This window comes from Oncorhynchus nerka, linkage group LG6, assembly GCF_034236695.1.
Source record: "Oncorhynchus nerka isolate Pitt River linkage group LG6, Oner_Uvic_2.0, whole genome shotgun sequence".
NCBI classification, from domain to species: domain Eukaryota; kingdom Metazoa; phylum Chordata; class Actinopteri; order Salmoniformes; family Salmonidae; genus Oncorhynchus; species Oncorhynchus nerka.
Window position 1 is genome coordinate 17,315,153 of NC_088401.1, and position 27,990 is coordinate 17,343,142.

General features: G+C 44.5%; 1 protein-coding gene across 3 annotated transcripts; it reads left to right on the top strand.

The window, feature by feature from the left end:
* Nucleotides 1-317: 317 nt before the first annotated feature.
* On the top strand, nucleotides 318-27,943 carry LOC115121500 (armadillo repeat-containing protein 3). 3 transcript variants are annotated; one of them, XM_029650601.2, is made up of 18 exons: nucleotides 318-440; nucleotides 662-710; nucleotides 808-925; nucleotides 1,173-1,298; nucleotides 1,474-1,542; nucleotides 1,662-1,837; nucleotides 1,937-2,131; nucleotides 2,337-2,520; nucleotides 3,769-3,921; nucleotides 4,003-4,111; nucleotides 14,766-15,015; nucleotides 15,181-15,317; nucleotides 15,504-15,672; nucleotides 17,074-17,174; nucleotides 25,626-25,724; nucleotides 26,222-26,422; nucleotides 26,613-26,775; nucleotides 26,859-27,943. In XM_029650601.2, the coding sequence occupies exons 2-18, from the start codon at nucleotides 663-665 to the stop codon at nucleotides 27,063-27,065; spliced, it is 2,505 nt and encodes an 834-aa protein (XP_029506461.1). In that variant the 5' UTR covers nucleotides 318-440; nucleotide 662; the 3' UTR covers nucleotides 27,066-27,943. The 3 variants fall into 3 exon arrangements, with proteins under 3 accessions (XP_029506461.1, XP_064875373.1, XP_064875374.1); XM_065019301.1 differs by having other exon boundaries at nucleotides 3,769-4,111; XM_065019302.1 differs by lacking the exon at nucleotides 318-440 and adding an exon at nucleotides 462-559 and having other exon boundaries at nucleotides 3,769-4,111.
* The last annotated feature ends 47 nt before the right edge of the window (nucleotides 27,944-27,990 follow it).

Below are 27,990 nucleotides of genomic sequence, written 5' to 3' on the forward strand. Positions count from 1 at the left end.
CTGTTAATTAAAAAAACAAGAAAATGGTGCGTTCTGGTTTTCTTACATTTACTTTTACATTTACTTTTGATACTGAAGTATATTTTTGAGATTACATTTACTTTTGATAGTTAAGTATATTTAAAATAAAATACTTTCAGACTTTTTCTCAAGTAGTATTTTACTGGGTGACTTTCACTTTAACTTGAGTCATTTTCTATTAAGGTATCTTTCTTTACTTTTACTCAAGTATGACAGTTGGGTACTTTTTCCACCACTGGGTAAATCTTTCTACGTCTGTCTTCCGGTTTCAACCACTAAAACCTCGTGGCATCTGTCGCCTAGCAACGAAATGTCAACTTCAGTTTCCAAACAAACATTGATAACGGTAGCTAGCTAACAAGCTAGCTTAAAACCTGTAGGTTAGCTAGGTACTGACCGTCCGCAGAGTTTAACAACAGGTAACAAAATGTTATTTATTCAAATGGTTATAAGGATGGTCATCATTAATTACCTAAAGCCACCTCGTTTGGACGTCCAGTGTAATTAGCACGCTCTCTTGCAACGTTGCCTGTTCTGTGTAAGCCTGTTCTTGCCAAGTTGACACCAACGTAAACATTGACAGCATGTAATAATGGGTAAATAAGTTTGCTAAAAAAAAGGTGTGGCTTTATTGTTTCAGGATGGGGAAGAAAGTGAAGAAAGAGAGTGAGCCTCCTTCTAAGGATGTGGTAAGAAGATGAAGATAATATTGCTGTTGTGATGAGGTCAATTTAATGAGTCATAAAATGCTCTCTGCCTCTCTCTTTTCTCTCTCTCTTTCTCTAGTTTGACCCCTTGCCGATTGAGAGTAAGAAAGCAGCCACTGTGGTCCTCATGCTCAATTCCCCCGAAGAGGAGGTTTTGGTTAAAGCTTGCGAAGCCATCCACAAATTTGCAGAGAAAGGTATTTTTTACCATTGATGTTCATGTTGGTGAGAGAACCAATATCATAGCCATATGGTATAATTTATTCCAAAAGTAATCACATTATCGGAAATAACTGGACTGTGGAAAGCAATGTAATGAAGGTGATATGTTAATTTGAACCTGGACCAAACCTTGGGAGCAGCTTATCTACTGAGCATAATGCCATCTCTTGCTCTCTCTCTTTATGTCTCGCTCTCTCTCTCCCTGTCTCCCCCTGGTGACAGGTGATGAGAACAGGAGTTCTCTGCTGGGGCTAGGGGCTGTGGAGCCTCTGTCTCACCTCATCTCCCACGAAGACAAGCTAGTCCGCCGCAACGCTTTCATGGCCCTGGGGGTCATGGCTGCCAACAGTAAGGACCCCTCCCCTAACTACTGCCGTAGGACAGTAACTACTGATTAAGGAGGAGTAACACAACACACAATGCAAAATCAGTTGTTTAGGGTCTGGAGTCTGTTCACATGTGACTGAAGACAAGATTGTGGCCTTAAACTTTGGGTAACTTCTGTTTCTGTTCTCTTTGAAAGGCGATGTAAAAAGACTTCTGAAGAAACTGAATGCCATTCCTTCTATCATCAGAAAGCTGTCACCTGAAGGTATGCTCTGGCTGGATGTTCTCAAGTATCAATCATATATTAAATCATTTTGACATTTCTTTGTATCTGCCTGTCTGTCTATATCTGTGTTTGTGTTTATGTGTGTATTCCTGTGACAGAGGATGTTGTGGTCCATGAGTTTGCCACACTGTGTCTGGCCTCCCTGTCGGTGGACTTCAGCTGTAAGGTCCAGATCTCGGACCAGGAGGGACTAGAGCCGCTTATACAGCTTCTGTCCAGCCCTGACCCTGATGTCAAGAAGAACTCTGTGGAGACTATCTGCAACCTGGTGCAGGTGTGTGTGTGTGTGGCTGAAGGGGCTTGAACCCTAGTTCCCTGCTCGCCACAAGACTGTGTTAGCCTGCTGAGCTAAAGCCCCATGTTACGTGTGTAGGACCTCCCCAGCCGCGTGGCAGTGCGTGAGCTAAATGGCGTCCCCCCGCTCCTGGAGCTGTTGAGATCTGAGTTCCCGGTCATCCAGCAGTTATCCCTGAGGACGCTGGTGATCGTAACCACGGATACCGACACACGAGCCACCTTCAGGGAGGAGCAGGGCTTTGACAGGCTGCTGGAGTTCCTCTGCAACAAGGTCTGTGTGTCCCAGAACTACCTGGGTCAAATATATTTATCAGATACTTGGAAGTACCTGTAAAGTATTTGAGGTGCTCTTGATCAAGCTTGCTAGCTCGCACTTTTGGGACCACTCTATTGAATTAATTATACCGGGTAAACAAAATGAAGCTTATCTCAAGTGTGAAGGAATTTGACTCCTGCCTTGTGTTTGTGTCCTGTAGGAGTTCAGTGATCTGCATGTAGAAGCCCTCCAGGTGTTGTCTAACTGTCTGGAGGACAGAGACAGTCTCCAGGTGATCCATGAGACTGGAGGACTCCAGAGGTTACTACAGTTCATCACCACTCCCACCCTGCTGGACATACAGACAAACGCTGTCAAGGCCATCTCCAGGGTGGCTCAGAGCTGTAAGTGTGTTTGTGTGTTTGAATGTTTAACCCTTGTGTGGTGTTCATGTTTTTGTTATTCACCCCAATGTTCACGGGTCTGATGGACCCACAACATTTTTAGTTTTTTTAGCTTCCCTCTGTTCCAATCTGGGTTCAGCGCCATCCAGATGACAAACGCGTTGTACACCGAGATGTCCAAGATGTTGAAGAATATCACAAGTGGCCAGCGTAGGGTTCTTCTTTTTCAGCTGTAGCCAGTCACCAGCTTGTCTAAATTGTTCACCCCTCCCTTTGTGGCAATGTAATGCATTATGATTTCTGTTTTTTGATGTTCCTGGCCACAGATTCACCCATCCCTATGCAGCGTACTCATGAGTACCACATTTCTGCCTTTCTTTGGCACGTAGGACACTAGGACGTGTCGGCCTTGAACACAAACTTAGAGGAAATGATAGGCCTGTTCCATGTATTCAACAGCTAATGTGGGAGCTCTGGCTTGTTTTTTCGTACTGTTCCTACCATCGTCAGCTTCCTCTTGAGGAGCTCCTGTCCCAGCTTGTGCAAAGTAAAAAAAGTTATTGCATGTGGCCACAGAGTCACTGTGTCACTTCCAGGACAACCCGCAGCACTTGGTTCTTCTCAGGGGCTCCACTTGCAAGTTCCACACATATGATGAAGCAGCATCACAGGCAGCCAAGATCTTGATTCCATATTTTGCGGGTTTAGACATTATGTACTGCCTGAAGGGGCAGCGGCCCCTAAATGGCATAAGCTGCTCATCAACAGTAATGTTGGGCCCAGGGTTGTAAAACAGGGGAAGGAAGTCCACCCACTTGTCCCACACTGACCTGATAGCAGCTAGCTTGTCTCTCTGCACTGACCTGATTGCAGCTAGCTTGTCTCTCTGCACTGACCTGATTGCAGCTAGCTTGTCTCTCTGCCGCCGAGCTGGTCTGGTGTCTCGGTTATCGAAGCGGATAATCCTGGAAATAATGTGGAAGTTTTCCAGAGACATTGTTGCACAGAAAAGTTCTCTGGAGTTTCTGCATCCCACAGGGATTCAGTGGATTCCCCATTGGATCTGAAAACACCAGCAAGGATAAGAACCCAAAAGTATGCCTGTAAATGAGTTTGGGCCATTTCCTTCCATCTCTATCTATCTCTCTATATCTCTATCTATCTATTGACTCTATCTACCTCTCTGTGTCTCTGTCTCTCTTCTCTCTCGCTCTCCCCCCTCTCTCTTTCTGTCTCTCTGTCCCTCAGCAGAGAACCGCAAGCTGCTCCATGAGCAGGACATCGAGCGGTCTCTGGTGGAGCTGCTGTCTCTAGAGGGTGATAGTTTGAGGACTGCTACCTGTCAGGCTGTCGCTGCCATGAGTCTACACCTGGCCAGCAAAGATGCTTTCAGAAACCTGGGTGAGACACACACACACAGGCATGTGCAAACACACCGACACACACCCGTGGCCCCAACCCTAAACTGTCCTTGTGTTCCAGACGGTATCCGCGCGGTGGTGCAGCTGCTTGGTAGTGAGGGGGGCGAGGTGAGAGAGGCAGCAGCCCAGGCCCTGTCTAGCCTTACAAGCAGCAACCAGCTCAACTCATAGTGGGTTTCACACACACCTAATGTACTATATAGCATTCTCTCTCTCTACCTCTCTGCCTCTCTCTCTACATCTCTCTCTCTCTACATCTCTCTCTCTCTCTACATCTCTCTCTCTCTCTCTCTCTACATCTCTCTCTCTCTCTCTCTACCTCTGCTTCTCTCTACCTTTCTCTCTCTACCTTTCAATTTAAATTAAATTCGCTTTATTGGCATGACGTAACAATGTACATATTTCCAAAGCTTATTTAGGATATTTACAATATAAAAATGAGAATCAAATTGTCAACGGGACAACAGTAACAACAATAACCAAGGGTCAAAATAACCATACATTCAACAATAACAATAAGTATACAGTAGAGGACATGTGCAGGTTGATTGGTCTGTTAGACACTGTCCCTCAATTTATAGCAGGCAGCAATGTAGTGCGCTGCCAACCCACAGCTCTCTGCATCATCCCCCAACAGGACGGGTAGCCTACTCTCATCAGAGAGGTCTTTGAAACCTTGAATAAGGGTTTCAAATTTGGGAAAATGACAGTCTCTAATTGCTTTATATTTTTTACATTTTGTCAGGAAATGGAGCTCCGTCTCAGGTTCTGCTGTTGTGCAGTGGTTGCACAGCCTTTCCTCTACAGGGAGCCAGGTTTTCCTGTGTCTACCCTTCTCAATGGCAAGGCTGTGCTCACTGAGCCTGTACTTTGTCAAGGTTTTTCTAAGGTTTTGATCAGTAACCATGGTCAAATATTTAGCCACGGTGTACTGTCCTTTTTGGGCCAGATAGCGCGGCATTTTGCTTTGTGCTTGTGATTCCCAATAAGCAATATAGTATTGTTTTGACTGTGTTGTAATTTGGTTTATCCTGATTGATTGGATGTTCTGGTCCTGAGGCTTCAGTGCGTTAGTAGAACAGGTTTGTGAACTCAGCCCCAGGACCAACTGGATGAGGGGACTGAGGCTTCAGTGCGTAGTAAAACAGGTTTGTGAACTCAGCCCCAGGACCAGCTGGATGAGGGGACTGAGGCTTCAGTGCGTTAGTAGAACAGGTTTGTGAACTCAGCCCCAGGACCAGCTGGATGAGGGGACTGAGGCTTCAGTGCGTTAGTAGAACAGGTTTGTGAACTCAGCCCCAGGACCTGCTGGATGAGGGGACTCTTTTCTTTGCTCAGCTCTTGGCATTGCAGGGCTTGGTAATGATATGAGAGGGGGTCACTGTATTTTAGATATTTCCAAAACTTAATTGCTCTTTTTTGAGTTTTATTAGTAGTGGATATTGGCCTAATTCTGCCCTGCATGCATTGTTTGTAGTTTTCCTCTGGAAAATCTTACAGAACTCTGCATGCAGAGTTGTGCAATTGGTTCAATGACATATTCAATTAGTATAGCCACATTTTAATATGTATTTCAATTTGAATTATCTTTTTAATGGTCTAGAATGCCCTGCGTGCTTTCTCTCTCAGCTCATTCACTGCCTCATTAAGGTGTCCAGTTGAGCTTATTTTTTAAACCTAAGTAATTGTAGTGTGTACAGTACTCTATATATTTTGTGCCAAGTGAGAACTTTGGTCTAATTCCCTGAGATCTGGATCTTCTTTGGAAAATCATTATTTTAGTCTTTTTGGGGTTTACTGCCAGGGCCCAGGTCTGGCAGTACTGCGCTAGCAGGTCCAGGCTCTGCTGTAGGCCATGTGCTGTGGGTGACAGCAGTCATAGGTCATCTGCGAAGAGTAGGCATTTAACTGCTGAATTGTGGAGACTAACACCAGGGGCAGAGGATTTTTATAGAATAGTGTCCAATTCGTTGATGTAATTATTGAAGAGTGCAGGGCTCAGATTGCAACCCTGGCGAAGGCCCCGCCTCTGGTTAAAGAATTATGTTATTTTTTACCAATTTTAATGCTGCACGTATTGCCAGTATACATTGATTTAATTATGTCATATGTTTTACCCCCTACACCACTTTCAATAACTTTGTACAACAGTCCTGTATGCCAAATAGAATCAAATGCTTTTTGGAAGTCGATAAAGCAAGCGTATATTTTGGTATTATTTAGGTGGACATGTTTATCTATCAGGATGTGTAGGGTGTAAATATGATCAGTTGTGCAATCTTTTGGTATAACTCCAATTGGGCTTTTACTCAAGACATTGTGCTTATTAAGGAAGTTTAGAACTCTTACATTGATAACACTACAGAAAACCTTCCCCAGGTTACTGTTCACACAAATGCCTCTGTAATTGTCAGGGTCAAATTTGTCTCCGTTCTTAAAGATTGGGGTTATGAGGCCTTGATTCCAGATGTCAGGGAGATAACCTACACTCAGGATCAAATTAAGCAGTTTTAATATAGACAATTGAAATTTTGCACTAGTGAGTTTGAGCATCTCATTTAGGATGCCATCAGGTCCGCATGCCTTTTTAAATTTGAGAGCCTGAAGTTTCTTATAGAGCTCCTGGTCAGTAATTGGGGAGTCCAATGGATTTTGATTGTCCTTTATAGCTTTTTCTAATCCATTCAACTTCTCATGAATTTGGCGTTGCTCTGTTTGTGTGAATTTGAACAGTGTTGTAGAGTGTTTTTAAAATGGGTTGTACATATGTCACCATTTTGTATCGCTAATTCCTCTTGTTGAGATTTTTAAAGTTTTTTTCCAATTTTGCCAGAAGTTGTGTGTGTTTATGGACTCTTCAATTGGTGTCAGCTGCTTGCTGTTGTACTGTGCTTTTTTTGGTTCTGAATGTACGTTTATAGAGTTTTAAAGTCTCACAGTAATGAAGGCGTAGTTCACCGTTATTTGGGGTCTCTGTGCCTTTGGTTGGATAGTGTTGTAAGTTTTTCCTTATAATTTTACAGTCTGCATCAAACCAGTTGTCATCCGTGGTCTTTTTTGGTTAGTTAATTTCAGTTGTGCTTCTTTTGCTGTTTGCCTGAATATATAGTTGATGTTTTTTACTGCCAGATTCATGTGCTCGTTAGTGAATGTGATATTCAGACAGTTATCTAAGAGTGTTTGGATATTTTAGTTACAAGTTGCTTTCTGGTTTTCTTCTGTGCTGTTTTGGGCCCATCTGTATGAATGTCTGATGTTGTACAGCTTACTGGGCTGTGAATGTCTGATGTTGTACAGCTTACTGGGCTGTGAATGTCTGATGTTGTACAGCTTACTGGGCTGTGAATGTCTGATGTTGTACAGCTTACTGGGCTGTGAATGTCTGATGTTGTACAGATTACTGGGCTGTGAATGTCTGATGTTGTACAGATTACTGGGCTGTGAATGTCTGATGTTGTACAGCTTACTGGGCTGTGAATGTCTGATGTTGTACAGCTTACTGGGCTGTGAATGTCTGATGTTGTACAGCTTACTGGGCTGTGAATGTCTGATGTTGTACAGATTACTGGGCTGTGAATGTCTGATGTTGTACAGCTTACTGGGCTGTGAATGTCTGATGTTGTACAGCTTACTGGGCTGTGAATGTCTGATGTTGTACAGTTTACTGGGCTGTGAATGTCTGATGTTGTACAGATTACTGGGCTGTGAATGTCTGATGTTGTACAGTTTACTGGGCTGTGAATGTCTGATGTTGTACAGCTTACTGGGCTGTGAATGTCTGATGTTGTACAGCTTACTGGGCTGTGAATGTGTGGTTGTTTCCATGTCTGTTCTTTTGAGGAACAATGTAATTTGGCTGTGATCAGACAGAGGTGTTAGTGGCTTGACAGTGAATGAGCTGAGAGAGAAAATGTCAATGTCTGTAATCATATAGTCTACTGTGCTTTGGCCAAGAGGTGAGCAGTAGGTGAATCTCCCCAAAGAGTCCCCCCGTAACCTACCATTGACAAAGTACAGACCCAGGCTTCTACAGAGCTGCAACAGATCCCTTCCATTTTGTTGATGTTGCTGTCACTGTTGTTTATATGGGGGAGATGAAGACAGAGACACTATGGCCTGTAATAAAGCTGTCCCCTCGTGGTCGTTAGATCAGGTAGTGTTCCTGTGTTCGCATTTGTGTCCCCACAAATGAGTACATTTCCCTGGGCCTGGAAATGGCACACCTCAAAGGTGGGGAAGATCTCCTCTGAGTAATATGGGGATTCTGAGGGGGGGGGGGGGGGGGGGTTATATATTGCGCAAAGAAACACATATTTTTCTGTCAGTACAAATAATTTTTCAGTTTTAACCAAATGTGATATTTGCCCATTTTGAGGGGATCAATTAGATGTTGTAGTTGGGATTTGTACCAAATGATCATCAAGCCTCCGGAGTCTCTGCCTCTATTGACAGAGCTGTGTTTCTGTGATGGCACAATTACCTATCTGTAGCCTGTGGGACAGTGAGTGACAATGTCAGCCTTACACCATGTCTCCTGCAGAATGATGACATCAACATCTTTAACATTTACATTTACATTTAAGTCATTTTTAAGATTTTTGTTGAACTCCAGTGCTGAACTCTTCAGTCCAAAGGTTGATGAGTTTAGGCCCTGAATGTTCCACATCCTAACTGATAGGTTGATGAGTTTAGGCCCTGAATGTTCCACATGCTAACTGATAGGTTGATGAGTTTAGGCCCTGAATGTTCCACATGCTAACTGATAGGTTGATGAGTTTAGGCCCTGAATGTTCCACATGCTAACTGATAGGTTGATGAGTTTAGGCCCTGATTGTTCCACATGCTGACTGATAGGTTGATGAGTTTAGGCCCTGAATGTTCCACATCCTAACTGATAGGTTGATGAGTTTAGGCCCTGAATGTTCCACATCCTAACTGATAGGTTGATGAGTTTAGGCCCTGAATGTTCCACATCCTAACTGATAGGTTGATGAGTTTAGGCCCTGAATGTTCCACATCCTAACTGATAGGTTGATGAGTTTAGGCCCTGAATGTTCCACATCCTAACTGATAGGTTGATGAGTTTAGGCCCTGAATGTTCCACATCCTAACTGATAGGTTGATGAGTTTAGGCCCTGAATGTTCCACATCCTAACTGATAGGTTGATGAGTTTAGGCCCTGAATGTTCCACATGCTGACTGATAGTGATTTCATGTTGCAAAAAGAAAGAATATCAGTCAGAAATACAGTAACTACTAACTAATAAGTTGTTAAGAGTGAGATAAACAGGATAACAGCTAACATTTTTTCTGTTATATATATAAATATTCCTATTCATTGAACAAATAAATTCTAGTACAATAGGTGTGTGTGTGTGTGTTTAATGCAGATGTATTAGAGGAGCTGTTTAATCTCACTCAAGTTCTCCTGTCCTCTGGGGGCCTCTGCATAGCTGCGCTGGTCCTGCTGTTGGGCCCTGTGGTCGTGCAGGTGCTCTGGGGTGATTGTTGGGTGGTGAGCAACGTGTACGTTCGGGAGTAGGCCACACCCTCTGGTGATGTTAGCGTTGAGTTTCTGAATGGTACGGGGATGAAAGTCTTTGCAGGGCAGTAGAGTGGAGATGGTGATGTGGGAGTTGGAGAACCACTCAGAGGCCCTCTCTGCTACTCTGTTGACCAGGCTGCCTACTCTCTCCTGCTCCTCTCGCAGGTTGTTGGTGCCGGTGTGAATAATAATGTGGCCTGGTATGCCAAAGTCAGGCTTGGACAGGATGTGGAGTGCATCCTGTGTTTTTGGGCACCATATTTTGCACACCTTGTGTTGGGGGAAGAGTTTATCTTTTTATAAAAAAAAAAAATCACCTTTATTTAACCAGGTAGGCTAGTTGAGAACAAGTTCTCATTTGCAACTGCGACCTGGCCAAGATAAAGCATAGCAGTGTGAACAGACAACACAGAGTTACACATGGAGTAAACAATTAACAAGTCAATAACACAGTAGAAAAAAAAGGGGGAGTCTATATACAATGTTTGCAAAAGGCATGAGGAGGTAGGCGAATAATTACAATTTTGCAGATTAACTCTGGAGTGATAAATGATCAGATGGTCATGTACAGGTAGAGATATTGGTGTGCAAAAGAGCAGAAAAGTAAATAAATAAAAACAGTATAAAAACAGTATGGGAATGAGGTAGGTGAAAATGGGTGGGCTTTTTACCAATAGACTATGTACAGCTGCAGCGATCGGTTAGCTGCTCAGATAGCTGATGTTTGAAATTGGTGAGGGAGATAAAAGTCTCCAACTTCAGCGATTTTTGCAGTTCGTTCCAGTCACAGGCAGCAGAGTACTGGAACGAAAGGCGGCCAAATGAGGTGTTGGCTTTAGGGATGATCAGTGAGATACACCTGCTGGAGCGCGTGCTACGGATGGGTGTTGCCATCGTGACCAGTGAACTGAGATAAGGCGGAGCTTTACCTAGCATGGACTTGTAGATGACCTGGAGCCAGTGGGTCTGGCGACGAATATGTAGCGAGGGTCAGCCGACTAGAGCATACAAGTCGCAGTGGTGGGTGGTATAAGGTGCTTTAGTGACAAAACGGATGGCACTGTGATAGACTGCATCCAGTTTACTGAGTAGAGTGTTGGAAGCCATTTTGTAGATGACATCGCCGATGTCGAGGATCGGTAGGATAGTCAGTTTTACTAGGGTAAGCTTGGCGGCGTGAGTGAAGGAGGCTTTGTTGCGGAATAGAAAGCCGACTCTTGATTTGATTTTCGATTGGAGATGTTTGATATGAGTCTGGAAGGAGAGTTTGCAGTCTAGCCAGACACCTAGGTACTTATAGATGTCCACATATTCAAGGTCGGAACCATCCAGGGTGGTGATGCTAGTCGGGCATGCGGGTGCAGGCAGCGATCGGTTGAAAAGCATGCATTTGGTTTTACTAGCGTTTAAGAGCAGTTGGAGGCCACGGAAGGAGTGCTGTATGGCATTGAAGCTCGTTTGGAGGTTAGATAGCACAGTGTCCAATGACGGGCCGAAAGTATATAGAATGGTGTCGTCTGCGTAGAGGTGGATCAGGGAATCGCCCGCAGCAAGAGCAACATCATTGATATATACAGAGAAAAGAGTCGGCCCGAGAATTGAACCCTGTGGCACCCCCATAGAGACTGCCAGAGGACCGGACAGCATGCCCTCCGATTTGACACACTGAACTCTGTCTGCAAAGTAATTGGTGAACCAGGCAAGGCAGTCATCCGAAAAACCGGGGCTACTGAGTCTGCCGATAAGAATATGGTGATTGACAGAGTCGAAAGCCTTGGCAAGGTCGATGAAGACGGCTGCACAGTACTGTCTTTTATCGATGGCGGTTATGATATCGTTTAGTACCTTGAGTGTGGCTGAGGTGCACCCGTGACCGGCTCGGAAACCAGATTGCACAGCGGAGAAGGTATGGTGGGATTCGAGATGGTCAGTGACCTGTTTGTTGACTTGGCTTTCGAAGACCTTAGATAGGCAGGGCAGGATGGATATAGGTCTATAACAGTTTGGGTCCAGGGTGTCTCCCCCTTTGAAGAGGGGGATGACTGCGGCAGCTTTCCAATCCTTGGGGATCTCAGACGATATGAAAGAGAGGTTGAACAGGCTGGTAATAGGGGTTGCGACAATGGCGGCGGATAGTTTCAGAAATAGAGGGTCCAGATTGTCAAGCCCAGCTGATTTGTACGGGTCCAGGTTTTTCAGCTCTTTCAGAACATCTGGATTTGGGTAAAGGAGAACCTGGAGAGGCTTGGGCGAGGAGCTGCGGGGGGCGGAGCTGTTGGCCGAGGTTGGAGTAGCCAGGCGGAAGGCATGGCCAGCCGTTGAGAAATGCTTATTGAAGTTTTCGATAATCATGGATTTATCGGTGGAGACAGTGTTACCTAGCCTCAGTGCAGTGGGCAGCTGGGAGGAGGTGCTCTTGTTCTCCATGGACTTCACAGTGTCCCAGAACTTTTTGGAGTTGGAGCTACAGGATGCAAACTTCTGCCTGAAGAAGCTGGCCTTAGCTTTCCTGACTGACTGTGTGTATTGGTTCCTGACTTTCCTGAACAGTTGCATATCACGGGGACTATTCGATGCTATTGCAGTCCGCCACAGGATGTTTTTGTGCTGGTCGAGGGCAGTCAGGTCTGGAGTGAACCAAGGGCTGTATCTGTTCTTGGTTCTGCATTTTTTGAACGGAGCATGCTTATCTAAAATGGTGAGGAAGTTACTTTTAAAGAATGACCAAGCATCCTCAACTGACGGGATGAGGTCAATGTCCTTCCAGGATACCCGGGCCAGGTCGATTAGAAAGGCCTGCTCACAGAAGTGTTTTAGGGAGCGTTTGACAGTGATGAGGGGTGGTCGTTTGACTGCGGCTCCGTGGCGGATACAGGCAATGAGGCAGTGATCGCTGAGATCCTGGTTGAAGACAGCGGAGGTGTATTTGGAGGGCCAGTTGGTCAGGATGACGTCTATGAGGGTGCCCTTGTTTACAGAGTTAGGGTTGTACCTGGTGGGTTCCTTGATGATTTGAGTGAGATTGAGGGCATCTAGCTTAGATTGTAGGACTGCCGGGGTGTTAAGCATATCCCAGTTTAGGTCACCTAACAGAACAAACTCTGAAGCTAGATGGGGGGCGATCAATTCACAAATGGTGGGAGCTGAGGGTGGTCGGTAGCAGGCGGCAACAGTGAGAGACTTATTTCTGGAGAGAGTCATTTTCAGAATTAGTAGTTTGAACTGTTTGGGTATGGACCTGGAAAGTATGACATTACTTTGCAGGCTATCTCTGCAGTAGACTGCAACTCCTCCCCCTTTGGCAGTTCTATCTTGACGGAAGATGTTATAGTTGGGTATGGAAATCTCTGAATTTTTGGTGGCCTTCCTGAGCCAGGATTCAGACACGGCAAGGACATCAGGGTTAGCAGAGTGTGCTAAAGCAGTGAGTAAAACAAACTTAGGGAGGAGGCTTCTGATGTTGACATGCATGAAACCAAGGCTTTTTCGATCACAGAAGTCAACAAATGAGGGTGCCTGGGGACATGCAGGGCCTGGGTTTACCTCCACATCACCCGCAGAACAGAGAAGGAGTAGTATGAGGGTGCGGCTAAAGGCTATCAAAACTGGTCGCCTAGAGCGTTGGGGACAGAGAATAAGAGCAGGTTTCTGGGCATGGTAGAATATATTCAGGGCATAATGCGCAGACAGGGGTATGGTGGGGTGCGGGTACAGCGGAGGTAAGCCCAGGCACTGGGTGATGATGAGAGAGGTTGTATCTCTGGACGTGCTGGTTGTAATGGGTGAGGTCACCGCATGTGTGGGGGGTGGGACAAAGGAGGTAACAGGGGTATGAAGAGTGGAACTAGGGGCTCCATTGTGAACTAAAACAATGATAACTAACCTGAACAACAGTATACAAGGCATATTGACATTTGAGAGAGACATACAGCGAGGCATACAGTAATCACAGGTGTTGAATTGGGAAAGCTAGCTAAAACAGTAGGCGAGGCTAATCAGCTAGCACAACAAACAGCAGGTAAAATGGCGTTGACTAGGCAACGGGGCCGACAGATAAAACAAACAAGCAGAATGGAGTACCGTGATTAATGGACATCTTCTTGGATGAATTTCCCATTTGAGTCAATGAGGATGGTCACCTCAGTTTTACTGTCTGGGGCTGGAGTACACAGTGCCTGTGTACATGGAAGGGTGTGTGGGGGTGTCAGGGGGGCAGAGAGCTTCTATCTGTAGTAGGTGTCCTCATGTGAGCCTCCTTGTTGACTGGGGGTGTGGGTAAAGGGTTGTTGGTATGGGGGGGGGGGGTCCTGCTGTTGGGGTGCCTGAGGTGAGGGGAGAGGTCGGTGTGCTGTCCTTGTCTTCTTTTTTTTTTTTTGTCTTTTTTGCTTTCCGCTATCTTCGTTAGGTTGGGGAAGTCCTGCACAACAGAGCTGAGTGCAGCCTCACTGCCCTGGACCATGACAGTGCCGTTCTGATACATGATAACCGTCAAAAACCTGTTTTCCTGGTCCTTATCGCTGTCCTCAAACATGTGGATTTGCCATCCCTTGCAGATGCCTTTCTTTGTGGTACAGCTGAAATGCCTGGTTCCAGCTGTACACCAGGCAGTAGTGTGGTCTGTGTAAAATAACAGGTTTGTAACAGTCCTGTTTTGTGAGCAGTCGGCAAACAAAGTTTCTGGGTTCTCCCTCACAATTCTGTGTTTAAAATGGATTCTTCCTTTCTCTGATTTGATTTCTGCTGGATATTCAAATAAAAAAGGGGGGGGGGGTCTCTCATTCTCTGTTGCTGCTAGCGCTGCCTCAGTGCCCATGTTGCTATGGTTACCACTAGTAAACAGTTGAAGCTAGACGGTAAACTAGCTGACAGATTTGAATTTGGCCAGCTACCACGATTAAGATTGGTATTTTAGCTCTCTGTCAATCTTTTCCTCCTGTGTTGATCTTCAGTTGTACAATTTGATTACCTATAGATTTTTTTGCTAATTTAATCGTGTCAATCTTAACAACCAAAAAGTTATAACAAGTCAGGAGCTGTTCTTCTGCATGACTTCTCTCTCTCTCCTTTCTCTCTCTACTTCTCTCTCTCTCTTTCTCTTTCTCTCACTACCTTTCTCTCTCTACCTCTCTCTCTACCTCTCTCTCTCCACCTCTCTCTACCTCTCTCTCTCTACCTCTCTACCTCTGTCACTCCCTCAGTGTTATGTATAAGGCAGATGTGATGAGGTCTCACTTGTGTGTGTGTGTGTGCATTCATGCGTGAGTGTCTGTGTGTGTCAGTGCTGTCTATGAGGCTGAGGGAGATGAGGGCTTGGTTCAGCAGCTCCATGACGTTATTCCCGGTGCGGTGGCTCACGCTGCGGCCGTCCTCACCAATATGGCTGAACAGGAAGTACTCCGCTGCAGCATCCTGTCCCACGGGGCCATGGCTGCCCTCCTGGAGCCGCTGCAGTCTGCGGACACACACACCCTGGTTCGAGCCACGCAGGCCCTCGCCGCTCTCGCCTGCGATGCTGAGGGACGGGCAGACGTGAGTGTGTCTTTGTCCGTAGTGCTGGTGTTTCAGACCTGGATCAAATATTTGTCTAATTCTTGAGCTGCACATAGTTTTCCTGGTACAGTGGAACCAATGGAATAGTCCCAAAAGTGCAAACTCCAACTCCTTCCTCTCATTCCATCTCTTCCTGCTGTTTAGCTGAGGAATGCGGGAGGCCTAGTTCCATTGGTCCAACTGCTACGGTCCAATCACAAGGAGGTACGCCGCAATGCATGCTGGGCCATCAGCGTGTGCGCTAACGATGAGCCCACTGCTGTGGAGATGTGCAAGCTGGGGTGAGTGTATGTATGTGAATACCACAGATTGCATAATTAAATGCTGTTGTGATTCTAACCTCTAGGGAGGTGGTATTGTTTTAGTGGTGATCCATGGGAGAGATTTACTAAGGAGCCAGCAGGTGGCAGTATTTCTCTGTTCAATTTATTGTCAGCTCTGAAGGTATGTGTTGTGTTGTGTATCAGGGCCCTGGACTTGTTGCAGGAGATCAACAGCTCAGCTAACCGTAGGAATAAGTTCAGTGAGATTGCTCTACAAAGACTGCTGGACTCCAACCTGTCTCTCAAATACAGCCTGACCAACACACTGGCCCCCACAGACATCACTGTGGACGGCTTCTACGACCCCGGACAGGTAGAGTTGTGTGTTACATCCTTCTCAGCACTTACTTACATATATATATATATATATACTCTCTCTCTCTCTCAAAAGTGAAATAAACAATACAATGAACAGTAAACATTACACTCACAGTTCCAAAAGAATAAAGACATTTTCAAATGTCATATTATGTCTATATACAGTGTTATAATGATGTGCAAATGGTTAAAGTACAAAAGGGAAAATAAGTAAGCATAAATATGGGTTGTATTTACAATGGTGTTTGTTCTTCACTGGTTGCCCTTTTCTTGTGGCAACAGGTCACAAATCTTGCTGCTGTGATTGCACACTAGATTTATCAAAGTTTATCAAAATTGGATTTGTTTTTAAATTCTTTGTGGGTCTGTAATCTGAGGGAAATATCTGTCTTTAATATGGATAACTTTATTTGTATAGCTTTTAATGCATTTTTATCTTATTAACGGTAGCTATTTGTGTAGGTAGCTATCAAGTAAACACAGTGAACATTTGGCAGGAGGTTAGGAAGTGCAGCTCAGTTTCCACCTAATTTTGTGGGCAGTGTGCACATAGGCCGCCGTAGGCTCTCAAGAGAAGACAGGCTTTCTCAATAGCAAGGCTATGCTCACTGAGTCTGTACATAGTCAAAGCTTTCCTTAAGTTTGAGTCAGTCACAGTGGTCAGGTATTCTGCCACCATGTACTCTCTGTTTAGGGATAAATAACATTCTAGTTTGCTCTGTTTTATTGTTTAATCTTCTCAATGTGACAATGTGGTTGTAGAATTTAACGTCTCTTTTCTGGAGTTTGATCATTAGCGGGTATCGGCCAAATTCTGCTTTGCATGCATTCTTCATTGGTGAGCGGACCCCAGACCTCCCAACCATAAAGGGTGGTAGTGTTTTAGTGGTGATCCACGGGTTCTATAACTAATTGAAGTATTTTTTGCCAGATCTTAATTGGTATGTCGAATTTTATGTTCCTTTTGATGGCGTAGAAGGCCCTTCTTGCCTTGTCTCTCAGATTGTTCACAGCTTTGTGGAAGTTACCTGTGGCACTAATGTTTAGACCGAGGTATGTATAGTTTTGTGTGTGCTCTAGGGAAACGGTGCCTAGATGGAATTTGTATTTGTGGTCCTGGTCACTGAACCTTTTTTGGAGCACCATTATTTTTGTCTTACTGAGATTTACTGTCAGGGCCCAGGTCTGACAGAATCTGTTCAGAAGATCTACGTGCTGCTGTAGGCGCTCCTTGGTTGGTGACAGAAGCACCAGATAATCAGCAAACTGTAGACATTTGACTTCAGATTCTCTCTCTGTCTGTCTTTCTGTCTGTCTTTTCCTTTCTGTCTTTCTCTCTCTGTCTTTGTCGCTCTTTCTCACTCTCTGTCTTTCTGTCTCTCTGTCTGTCTGTCAGGCTCGTTCTGGCCAGAGGGTGTTGACTCTAGAGGATCTGTCTAAACAGCCAGTAAACCAGCGACGGCCTGTCATTGCTATTAACGCCAAACCCCTCGACGCGTGAGTATGATTATCGTTCACACCAACCCAACCACATACATAGATACAGTACCAGTCAAAGTCTGGACACACCTACTCATTCCAGGGTTTTTCCTATTTTCTACATTGTAAAATAATAGTGAAGACATCAAAACTATGAAATAACACATATGGAATCCTGTAGTAACCAAAAAAGTGTTAAACAAATCTAAATCTATTTTATATTTGAGATTCATCAATGTAGCCACCCTATGAATTAACCCTGGTGTCTGGGTCCTGGGTTTAGGGATTGTAGCTTCTAGATTCCCTCTTTTTTCTGTGGGCCTCTCTCAGCCCACTTCCAAACGTTGTCCTCCTCTCATTTGCCTTTGCATTGTGTCTGGTCTGGGAGCCCTGACTCTGGGAGCCCTGACTCTGTCCTCCACTATGCCCCCCTTTCACCTTGTCACTGTTTGTCCAAAACTTCAGCTATGAGGTCAGAATTACTTGGCGAGGCTATTTAAGGACTCTATATGCTACACACTATAATTGTATCAGTGCGTGTAGAGTAGTAATTGTGTAATGGTAGAGTAGTGATTGTGTAGTGGTAGAGTAGTGTGTAGTGGTATAGTAGTGTGTAGTGGTAGAGTAGTGTGTAGTGTTAGAATAGATGTAGTGTTTTGTGAATTAGTAGTGGTAGTGATGGAGTAGTGTGTAGTGGTAGAGTAATGTGTAGTGGTAGAGTAGGTGTAGTTGTAGAGTAGTGGTAGAATAGTGGGTAGTTGTAGTGATTGTGTAGTGGTATGGTAGTGTGTAGTAGTAGTGTAGTGTGTAGTGATAGAGTAGCGGTAGAGCAGTGTGTATCGGGTAGAGTAGTGTGTAGTGGTAGAGTAGTGTGTAGTGGTGGAGTAGTGTGTAGTGTTATAGTGGTAGAGTAGTGATAGAGTAGTGTGTAGTGGTAGAGTAGTGGTAGAGTAGTTGTAGTGGTAGAGTAGTGCGTAGTGTGTAGGGGTAGAGGAGTGTGTAGGGGTGTAGTGGTTGAGTAGTGTGTATTGGTAGAGTAGTGTGTATTGGTAGAGTAGTATGTATTGGTAGAGTAGTGTGTATTGGTAGAGTAGTGTGTAGTGGTAGAGTAGTGTGTAGTGGTAGAGTAGTGGTTGTGTAGTGGTAGATTAGTGTGTAGTGGTAGAGTAGTGATTGTGTAGTGGTAGAGTAGTGTGTAGTGGTAGATTAGTGTGTAGTGGTGGAGTAGTGTGTAGTGGTGGAGTAGTGTGCAGTGGTGGATTAGTGTGTAGTGGTAGAGTAGTGGGTAGTGGTAGAGTAGTAATTGTGTAATGGTAGAGTAGTGATTGTGTAGTGGTAGAGTAGTGTGTAGTGGTAGAGTAGTGGTAGAGTAGTGATTGTGTAGTGGTAGAGTAGTGTGTAGGGGTAGAGTAATGTGTAGTGATAGAGTAGGGTGTTGTGGTAGAGTAGTGATTGTGTAGTGGTAGAGTAGTGATTGTGTAGTGGTAGAGTAGTGTGTAGTGGTATAGTAGTGATAGAGTAGTGTGTAGTGGTAGAGTAGTGTGTAGTGTTAGAATAAATGTAGTGTTTTGTGAATTAGTAGTGGTAGTGATGGAGTAGTGTGTAGTGGTAGAGTAATGTGTAGTGGTAGAGTAGGTGTAGTTGTAGAGTAGTGGTAGAATAGTGGGTAGTTGTAGTGATAGAGTAGTGTGTAGTGGTATGGTAGTGTGTAGTAGTAGTGTAGTGTGTAGTGATAGAGTAGCGGTAGAGCAGTGTGTATCGGGTAGAGTAGTGTGTAGTGGTAGAGTAGTGTGTAGTGGTGGAGTAGTGTGTAGTGTTATAGTGGTAGAGTAGTGATAGAGTAGTGTGTAGTGGTAGAGTAGTGGTAGAGTAGTGCGTAGTGTGTAGGGGTAGAGGAGTGTGTAGGGGTGTAGTGGTAGAGTAGTGTGTAGTGCTAGAGTGGTGTGTAGTGGTAGAGTAGTGTGTAGTGAAAGAGTAGAGTAGTGGTAGAGTAGTGTGTAGTGGTAGTGGAAGAGTAGTGGTATAGTAGTGTGTAGTGGTAGAGTAGTGTGTAGTGGTAGTGGTATAGTAGTGTGCAGTTGTAGAATACAGTGGGGCAAAAAAGTATTTAGTCAGCCACCAAATGTGCAAGTTCTCCCACTTAAAAATATGAGAGAGGCCTGTAATTTTCATCATAGGTACACTTCAACTATGACAGACAAAATGAGGGGGAAAAAATCCAGAAAATCACATTGTAGGATTTTTAATGATTTAATTTGCTAATTGTGGTGGAAAATAAGTAATTGGTTGCACTAGATCTTATTTAGAGACTTCATAGCAAAGGGGGTGAATGCATATGCACGCACCACTTTTCATTGTTTTACATTTTTTGCAACAAATTTTTTTCATTTCACTTCACCAATTTGGACTATTTTGTGTATGTCCATTACATGAAATACAAATAAAAATGCATTTAAATTACAGGTTGTAATGCAACAAAATAGGAAAAACGCCAAGGGGAGTGAATACTTTTGCAAGGCACTGTAGTACCCTTTAGGCTTGACCACCCTTATCTTGTTGCCTTGCTTAGTTTCCATTTTCTTATTGGCTCAGACATTGGGGCATAGATTATATTGGTGGTGTGACATTGCAAAAATAAACTGACATGTACACTCCTAATACAAGTGCATGCCGATGGTGACTATAACTGATTAACTAATGTTCCTGTCCAGGCCTGTGTTGATCCAGCTTTGTACATGCACATGATTTATGCTTACATATGTCTAATAATTAACCCCATATTGATTCTGTTTCAATACTTCTGGGAAAACAGTATAGAAACTGGAAAATCACCAAAGCACTGGAAATTCTCCTGCAATGACGCCCCAGTGATGTACCCTCTCTGTAGTGCCTTGCAGTCGGAGGCCGAGCAGTTGCCGTACCAGGCAGTGTTTCAACCAGTCAGGATGCTCTCGATGTTGCAGCTGTAGAACCGTTTGAAGATCTGAGGACCCATGCCAAATCTTTTTAGTTTCCTGAGGGTGAATAGGCTTTGTCATGCCCTCTTCATTACTGTCTTGGTGTGTTTGGACCATTCTAGTTTGTTGATGATGTGGACACCAACTAGAAGCTCTCAACCTGCTCCACTGCAGCCCCGTCGATGAGAATGGAGGCGTGCTTGGTCCTCGTTTTCCTGTAGTCCACAATCATCTCCTTTGTCTTGATTATGTTGAGGGATAGGTTGTTATTCTTGCACCACCCGGCCAGGTCTCTGACCTCCTCCCTATAGGCTGTCTCGTCGTTGTCAGTGATCAGGCCTACCACTGTTGTGTCGTCAGCAAAATTAATGATGGTGTTGGAGTCGTGCCTAGGCACGCAGTCATGGGTGAACAGGGAGTACAGGAGGGGACTGACCTCGCACCCCCGAGGGGCTCCAGTGTTGAGGATCAGCGTGGCGGATGTGTTGCTACCTACCCACACCACCTGGGGGCAGCCCGTCAAAGTCCAGGATCCAATTGCAGAGGGAAGTGTTTGGTCCCAGGATCCTTAGCATAGTGATGAGCTTTGAGGGCACTATGGTGTTGAACGCTGAGCTGTAGTCAATGAATAGCATTCTCACGTAGGTGTTCCTTTTGTCCAGGTGGGAAAGGGCAGTGTGGAGTGCAATAGAGATTTCATCATCTGTGGATCTGTTTGGGTGGTATGCAAATTTGAGTGGGTCTAGGGTTTCTGGGATAATGGTGTTAATGTGAGCCATTACCAGCCTGTCACGTTCGTTATAAGTATCGGTACAAGGCGCAGCGTGGTATGCGTACATTCTTATTTATTAAAAGAATGAACACTGATCAAACTAACAAAATAACAAAACGAAACGTGAAGCTATACAAACGAGTGCTGACAGGCAACTACACATAGACAAGATCCCACAAACACCAAAGGGAAATGGCTACCTAAATATGATCCCCAATCAGAGACAACGATAAACAGCTGCCTCTGATTGTGAACCATATCAGGCCACCAAAGACATTCCGGAGCCTCCAGAGACGGTCTCCAGTCCGGAGCCTCCAGAGACGGCCTCCAGTCTGGAGCCTCCAGTCCGGAGCCTCCAGTCCAGAGACGGTCTCCAGTCCGGAGCCTCCAGAGACGGTCTCCAGTCCGGAGCCTCCAGAGACGGCCTCCAGTCCGGGGCCCGCAACGAGGGTGTCCAGTCTGGGGTCCGCTACGAGGGTCCCCTGTCCGGGGCCCACAACGAGGGACCCCAGTCCGGCGAGGGTCCCCGCACCAGAGGTGCCACCAAAGTGGGGTGAGACAGTGGTGGAGCGGGGTCTGCGTCCCGCACCTGAGCCGCCACCGCGGATAGATGCCCACCCAGACCCTCCCCTATAGGTTTAGGTTTTGCGTCAGAGTCCGCACCTTTGGGGGGGTACTGTGAGTTAGGGTGGTTATTCTATACTCTATTATTTGTATTTTTGTTTTTTCCGGGTAGGGTTCTCAATCAGGGACAGCTGTCTATCGTTGTCTCTGATTGAGAACCACCTGTCTTTGTAGGAAGTTGCCTTTGGTTATGGCACATAGCCTTTAGCTTCACGGTTTGTTTTGTAGTGTTTATTGTTTTGTTAGCATCTTTTCTAAAATAAAATAATACGTACGCTAACCACGCTGCACCTTGGTCCAGTTCTTTCAACGGTCGTGTAGTTGTTTAGGGAGGTTGCCTTAGTGTTCTTGGGAACAGGGACTATGGTGGTCTGCTTTATTATGTTTATATTACAGACTCAATCAGGGACATGTTAAAAATGTCAGTAAAGACATCTGCCAGTTGGTCAGCACATGCCTGGAGCACACGTCCTGGTAATCCGTCTGGCCCCGCGGCCTTGTGAATGTTAACCTGTTTAAAGGTCTTACGTCAGCTACGGAGAGCGTGATCACACAGTCGTCCGGAACAGCTGATTCTCTCATGCATGCCTCGGTGTTGCTTGCCTCGAAGCGAGCGTAGAAGTGATTTAGCTCGCCTGGTAGGCTTGTGTCACTGGGCAGCTCAGCTGTGCTTCCCTTTGTAGTCTGTAATAGTTTGCGAGCCCTGCCACATAAGACGAGCGTCGGAGTCGGTGTAGTACGATTCAATCTTAGTCCTGTATTGGTGCTTTGCCTGTTTGATGGTTCGTCAGAGGGCATAGCAGGATTTCTTTTAAGCTACTGGGTTAGAGTCCCGCACCTTGAAAGCAGCAGCTCTACCCTTTAGCTCAGTGCGAATGTTTCCTGTAGAGTAATGTGTAGTGATGGAGTACTGTGTAGTGATAGTGTAGTGATATAGTACTGTGTAGTGATAGTGTAGAGTGTAGTGATAGTGTAGAGTGTAGTGATATAGTACTGTGTAGTGATAGTGTAGAGTGTAGTGATATAGTACTGTGTAGTGATAGTGTAGAGTGTAGTGATATAGTAATGTGTAGTGATATAGTAATGTGTAGTGATATAGTACTGTGTAGTGATAGTGTAGAGTGTAGTGATATAGTAATGTGTAGTGATATAGTACTGTGTAGTGATAGTGTAGAGTGTAGTGATATAGTAATGTGTAGTGATATAGTACTGTGTAGTGATAGTGTAGAGTGTAGTGATATAGTAATGTGTAGTGATATAGTACTGTGTAGTGATAGTGTAGAGTGTAGTGATATAGTAATGTGTAGTGATATAGTACTGTGTAGTGATAGTGTAGAGTGTAGTGATATAGTAATGTGTAGTGATAGTGTAGAGTGTAGTGATAGTGTAGAGTGTAGTGATATAGTACTGTGTAGTGATAGTGTAGAGTGTAGTGATATAGTAATGTGTAGTGATATAGTACTGTGTAGTGATAGTGTAGAGTGTAGTGATATAGTAATGTGTAGTGATATAGTACTGTGTAGTGATAGTGTAGAGTGTAGTGATATAGTAATGTGTAGTGATATAGTACTGTGTAGTGATAGTGTAGAGTGTAGTGATATAGTAATGTGTAGTGATATAGTACTGTGTAGTGATAGTGTAGAGTGTAGTGATATAGTAATGTGTAGTGATATAGTACTTTGTAGTGATAGTGTAGAGTGTAGTGATATAGTAATGTGTAGTGATATAGTACTGTGTAGTGATAGTGTAGAGTGTAGTGATATAGTAATGTGTAGTGATATAGTACTGTGTAGTGATAGTGTAGAGTGTAGTGATATAGTAATGTGTAGTGATATAGTACTGTGTAGTGATAGTGTAGGATGTAGTGATATAGTAATGTGTAGTGATATAGTAATGTGTAGTGATATAGTACTGTGTAGTGATAGTGTAGAGTGTAGTGATATAGTAATGTGTAGTGATATAGTAATGTGTAGTGATATAGTACTGTGTAGTGATAGTGTAGAGTGTAGTGATATAGTAATGTGTAGTGATATAGTAATGTGTAGTGATATAGTAATGTGTAGTGATAGTGTAGAGTGTAGTGATGGAGTTGTCCTATTGTTAGTGTTTAGGGGGAGAGAGGAGTGGAAGTGGGACTGATGCTGCTACATGTTAAACAGGCCTGCTCTGGCGGAGAGAGAAGCCCAGTTGTCAGGGACAGTTGTCAGGGGCAGTAGTCAGAGGCAGTAGTCAGGCGCAGTCGTCAGGGACAGTCAACAGAGACAGTAGTCAGGGACAGTCAACAGAGACAGTAGTCAGGGACAGTAGTCAGGCACAGTCAACAAAGACAGTAGTCAGGCACAGTCAACAAAGACAGTAGTCAGGGACAGGAGCTATAGGGCCTCAGAAAGACAACAATCATGCATGCTTGTTCCATCAGACTCATTAATAAGCTGACATTTAACTCCTTAAGGCCTCACTGTATGCAGCATATTCGGAAAGTATTCAGGCCCCTTGACTTTTTCCACATTTTGTTATGTTACAGCCTTATTCTACAATTGATGAAATTATTTTTTCCCCCCTCATCAATCTACACACAATACCCCATAATGACAAAGCAAAAACAGGTTTTTAGACATTTTCAATATCAAAACTTAAATATGACATTTACATAAGTAATCCGACCCTTTACTCAGTACTTTGTTTAAGCCCTTTTGGCAGCAATTACAGCCTTGAGTCTTCTTGGGTATGATGCTACAAGCTTGGCACACCTGTATTTGGGGAGTTCAGCCCATTCTTCTCTGCGGATCCTCTCAAGCTCTGTCAGGTTGGATGGGGAGTGTTGGTGCTCAGCTATTTTCAGGTCTCTTCAGAGATGTTCGATCCGGTTCAAGTCCGGGCTCTGGCTGGATGACTCCAGGACATTCAGAGACTTGTACCAAAGCCACTCCAGCGTTGTCTTGGATGTGTGCTTAGAGTTGTTGTCCTGTTGGAAGGTGAACCTTCACCCCAGTCTGAGGTCCTGAGCGCTCTGGATCAGGTTTTCATCAAGGATCTCTCTGTACTTTGCTCCGTTCATCTTTCCATCGATCCTGACTAGTCTCCCAGGCCCTGCCACTGAAAATTATTCCCACAGCATGATGCTGTCACCACCATGCTTTACCATAGGGACCGTGCCAGGTTTCCTCTTGACATGAGGCTTGGCATTCAGACCAAAGAGTTTAGTCTTGGTTTCATCAGACCAGAGAATCTTGTTTCACATGGTCTGAGAGTCATTTAGGTGCCTTTTGGCAAACTCCAAGCTGTCATGTGCCTTTTACTGAGGAGTGGCTTCTGTCTGGCCACTACCATAAAGGCCTGATTGGTGGAGTGTTGCAGAGATGGTTGTCCTTCTGGAAGGTTCTCCCATCTCCACAGAGGAACTCTGGAGCTCTGTCAGAGTGACCATCGGGTTCTTGGTCACCTCCCTGACCAAGGCCCTTCTCCCCTGATTGCTCAGTTTGGCTGGGCGGCCAGCTGTAGGAAGAGTCTTGGTGATTCTAAACTTCTTCCATTTAAGAATGATGGAGGCCACTGTGTTCTTGGGGACCTTCAAAGCTGCAGAAATGTTTTAGTACCCTTCCCCAGATCTGTGCCTCGACACAATCTCGGAGCTCTACGGACAATTCCTTCGACCTCATGGCTTGGTTGTTGCCCCGAAATGCACTGTCAACTGTGGGACCTTTATATAGACAGGTGAGTGCCTTTCCAAATCATGTCCAATCAATTCATTTTAACACAGGTGGACTCCAATCAAGTTGTTGAAACATCTCAAGGATGATCAATGGAAACAGGATCCACCTGAGCTCAATTTCGAGTCTCAAGTAAAGGGTCTGAATACTTGTGTAAATAAGCTATTTCTGTTTTTTATTTTTGCTTCGTCATTATGAGGTATTGTGTGTAGATTGATGAGGACTTTTTTCGTTTAATCAATTTAAGAATAAGGCTAACGTTTCAAGTGGTCTGAATACTTTCCGAATGCATTGCATATCAATGCATCTACAGTATGTGCTTGGAGATGTTTTTGTCGTCTGACCAAAAGGAGAAAGGAAGTGTGTGTGTGTGTGTGTGTGTAACTGTACTGTACCTGTCCTGCAGGGTGTCAGTCGATCAGTCAGAGGAGAGACAACAGGACAGCCCCACCGAGACTCGCACTGCATCTGTACTCAGCAGCAAGGGCTCCACCAGGACTCCCAGGTGTGTGTGAGAGAGAGACGAAGAACACCCCCCTTAAAAGACCTAGATGCACTATTGTAAAGTGGCTGTTCCACTGGATGTCATAAGGTGAAAGCACCAATTTGTAAGTCGCTCTGGATAAGAGCGTCTGCTAAATGACTTAAATGTAATGTAAATGTAACACGAGAGATGGTGTGTGTGAGAGAGAGACGAAGAACACGAGAGAGGGTGTGTGTGAGAGAGAGACGAAGAACACGAGAGAGGGTGTGTGTGAGAGAGAGACGAAGAACACGAGAGAGGGTGTGTGTGTTAGAACTGAAGTACAGTAAATCAAATCAGATGTATTTGATAAAGCTCTTTTTACCCAGCGTAAAACCACAAAGAGAAAACAAGTCAGATTTAGAAGCACATTGGAACCTGGCTCTGTGGGGTGGCCAGTCCTCTTCTGGCTGTATGTATCAAGAGGACAGGTAAAGTGGCTGTCTCTTTCCTTTCTATTTCACACTGTCTTCCTGTAGTAAAGGGAAGAGTAAAGGGCGGAAGGAGGACGAGAAGCTGAGAGATGAGGATGAGAGTAAGCCCCAGCAGGAGGTAGCCACGGTAACAGAGAAGCCGTGGATGCTTCCGTATGATGCTGCGTTCCACGCCCTGGTTACCGAGGCCACCAAGACCATCCTCCCGCTGCACGTGGAGAGTGAGCAGTACAGCGCCTTAGCCAGGTCAGATAGACAGTACTTAAATAACCTACAAATAATCAACTAACAACCAACACACAACCTCAAATGACTAACACACAACTAAGAATAAGGTAGCCAAAACTAACACAAAACCCCACTAACAGGCAGTTCCTTTATCATTGATTGAGGCTGCTGCCGTTCAGCCCCTATCTGCTGTGTGATTGGCTGTTAGGCTGGTGAGTGAGGTGATGGGCGGGGCGGTGGAGGTGGACAGACAGCATGACTTCCTGTGGGAGCTCCACCTCAGTGAGCTGCGCTACGAACTACAGTCCAACATCATCCCCATCGGACAGATACGCAAGGGAACCTACTACCACAGGGCTCTGCTTTATAAGGTGGGTAGTGTACTATCTCTTTCCTCTCTTTCTCTTTATCGCTCTCTCTCTTATTCTAGTCCCTAACTCCTCTCTCTCCCCAGGTGTTGGCTGACCGTATAGGTGTGAGTTGTAGCCTGGTGAGGGGGGAGTATAACCGGGTGTGGAATGAGGTCCTCCTCTCAGTTGGGACGCCCCACTACCCAGGGTGCCAGCCCCAGCCTAGAGCTCACCTGGTGGACCTCATACACCAGCCTGGCAGGCTTCTGAGAGCCAATACACCCCAGGCCAAACAATACCAGACTATATAACCACACATTAAAATACACTTTATAACTACATCATACCAGACTATATAACCACATGTTAAAATACACTTTATAACTACACCATACCAGACTATATAGCCACATGTTAAAATACACTTTATAACTACACAATACCAGACTATATAGCCACATGTTAAAATACACTTTATAACTACACAATACCAGACTATATAACCACGTGTTAAAATACACTTTATAACTACACCATACCAGACTATATAGCCACATGTTAAAATACACTTTATAACTACACAATACCAGACTATATAACCACATGTTAAAATACACTTTATAACTACACCATACCAGACTATATAACCACATGTTAAAATACACTTTGTAACTAAACCATACCAGACTATATAGCCACATGTTAAACTACACCATACCAGATTATATAACCACACGTTAAACTACACCATACCAGACTATATAGCCACATGTTAAAATACCCTTTATAACTAAACCATACCAGACTATATAACCACATGTTAAACTACACCATACCAGACTATATAACCACATGTTAAACTACACCATACCAGACTATATAACCACATGTTAAAATACACCATACCAGACTATATAGCCACATGTTAAAATACCCTTTATAACTAAACCATACCAGACTATATAACCACATGTTAAACTACACCATACCAGACTATATAACCACATGTTAAAATACACTTTATAACTACACCATACCAGACTATATAACCACATGTTAAAATACACCATACCCTGGGAGGCTGCTAAGGTCCACCACACAACCCCAAGTTATACAATGCCAGACTGTACTGTACTTTGTAAACAACACTAGACCTTATAAACTGTCTGTTCTAGACTGTGCAGCTATCCCATTCTTTCTTTGTGCTGAGTTATTTTACCCAGAAGAAACTGTTAC

Coding starts and splice junctions, on each gene's coding strand:
- LOC115121500 (XM_065019301.1), top strand. CDS start 663: ATGGGGAAGAAAGTGAAGAAAGAGAGTGAGCCTCCTTCTAAGGATGTG. Junction 711..807: donor AGCCTCCTTCTAAGGATGTG/GTAAGAAGATGA, acceptor CTCTTTCTCTAG/TTTGACCCCTTGCCGATTGA. Junction 1,838..1,936: donor CTATCTGCAACCTGGTGCAG/GTGTGTGTGTGT, acceptor TTACGTGTGTAG/GACCTCCCCAGCCGCGTGGC.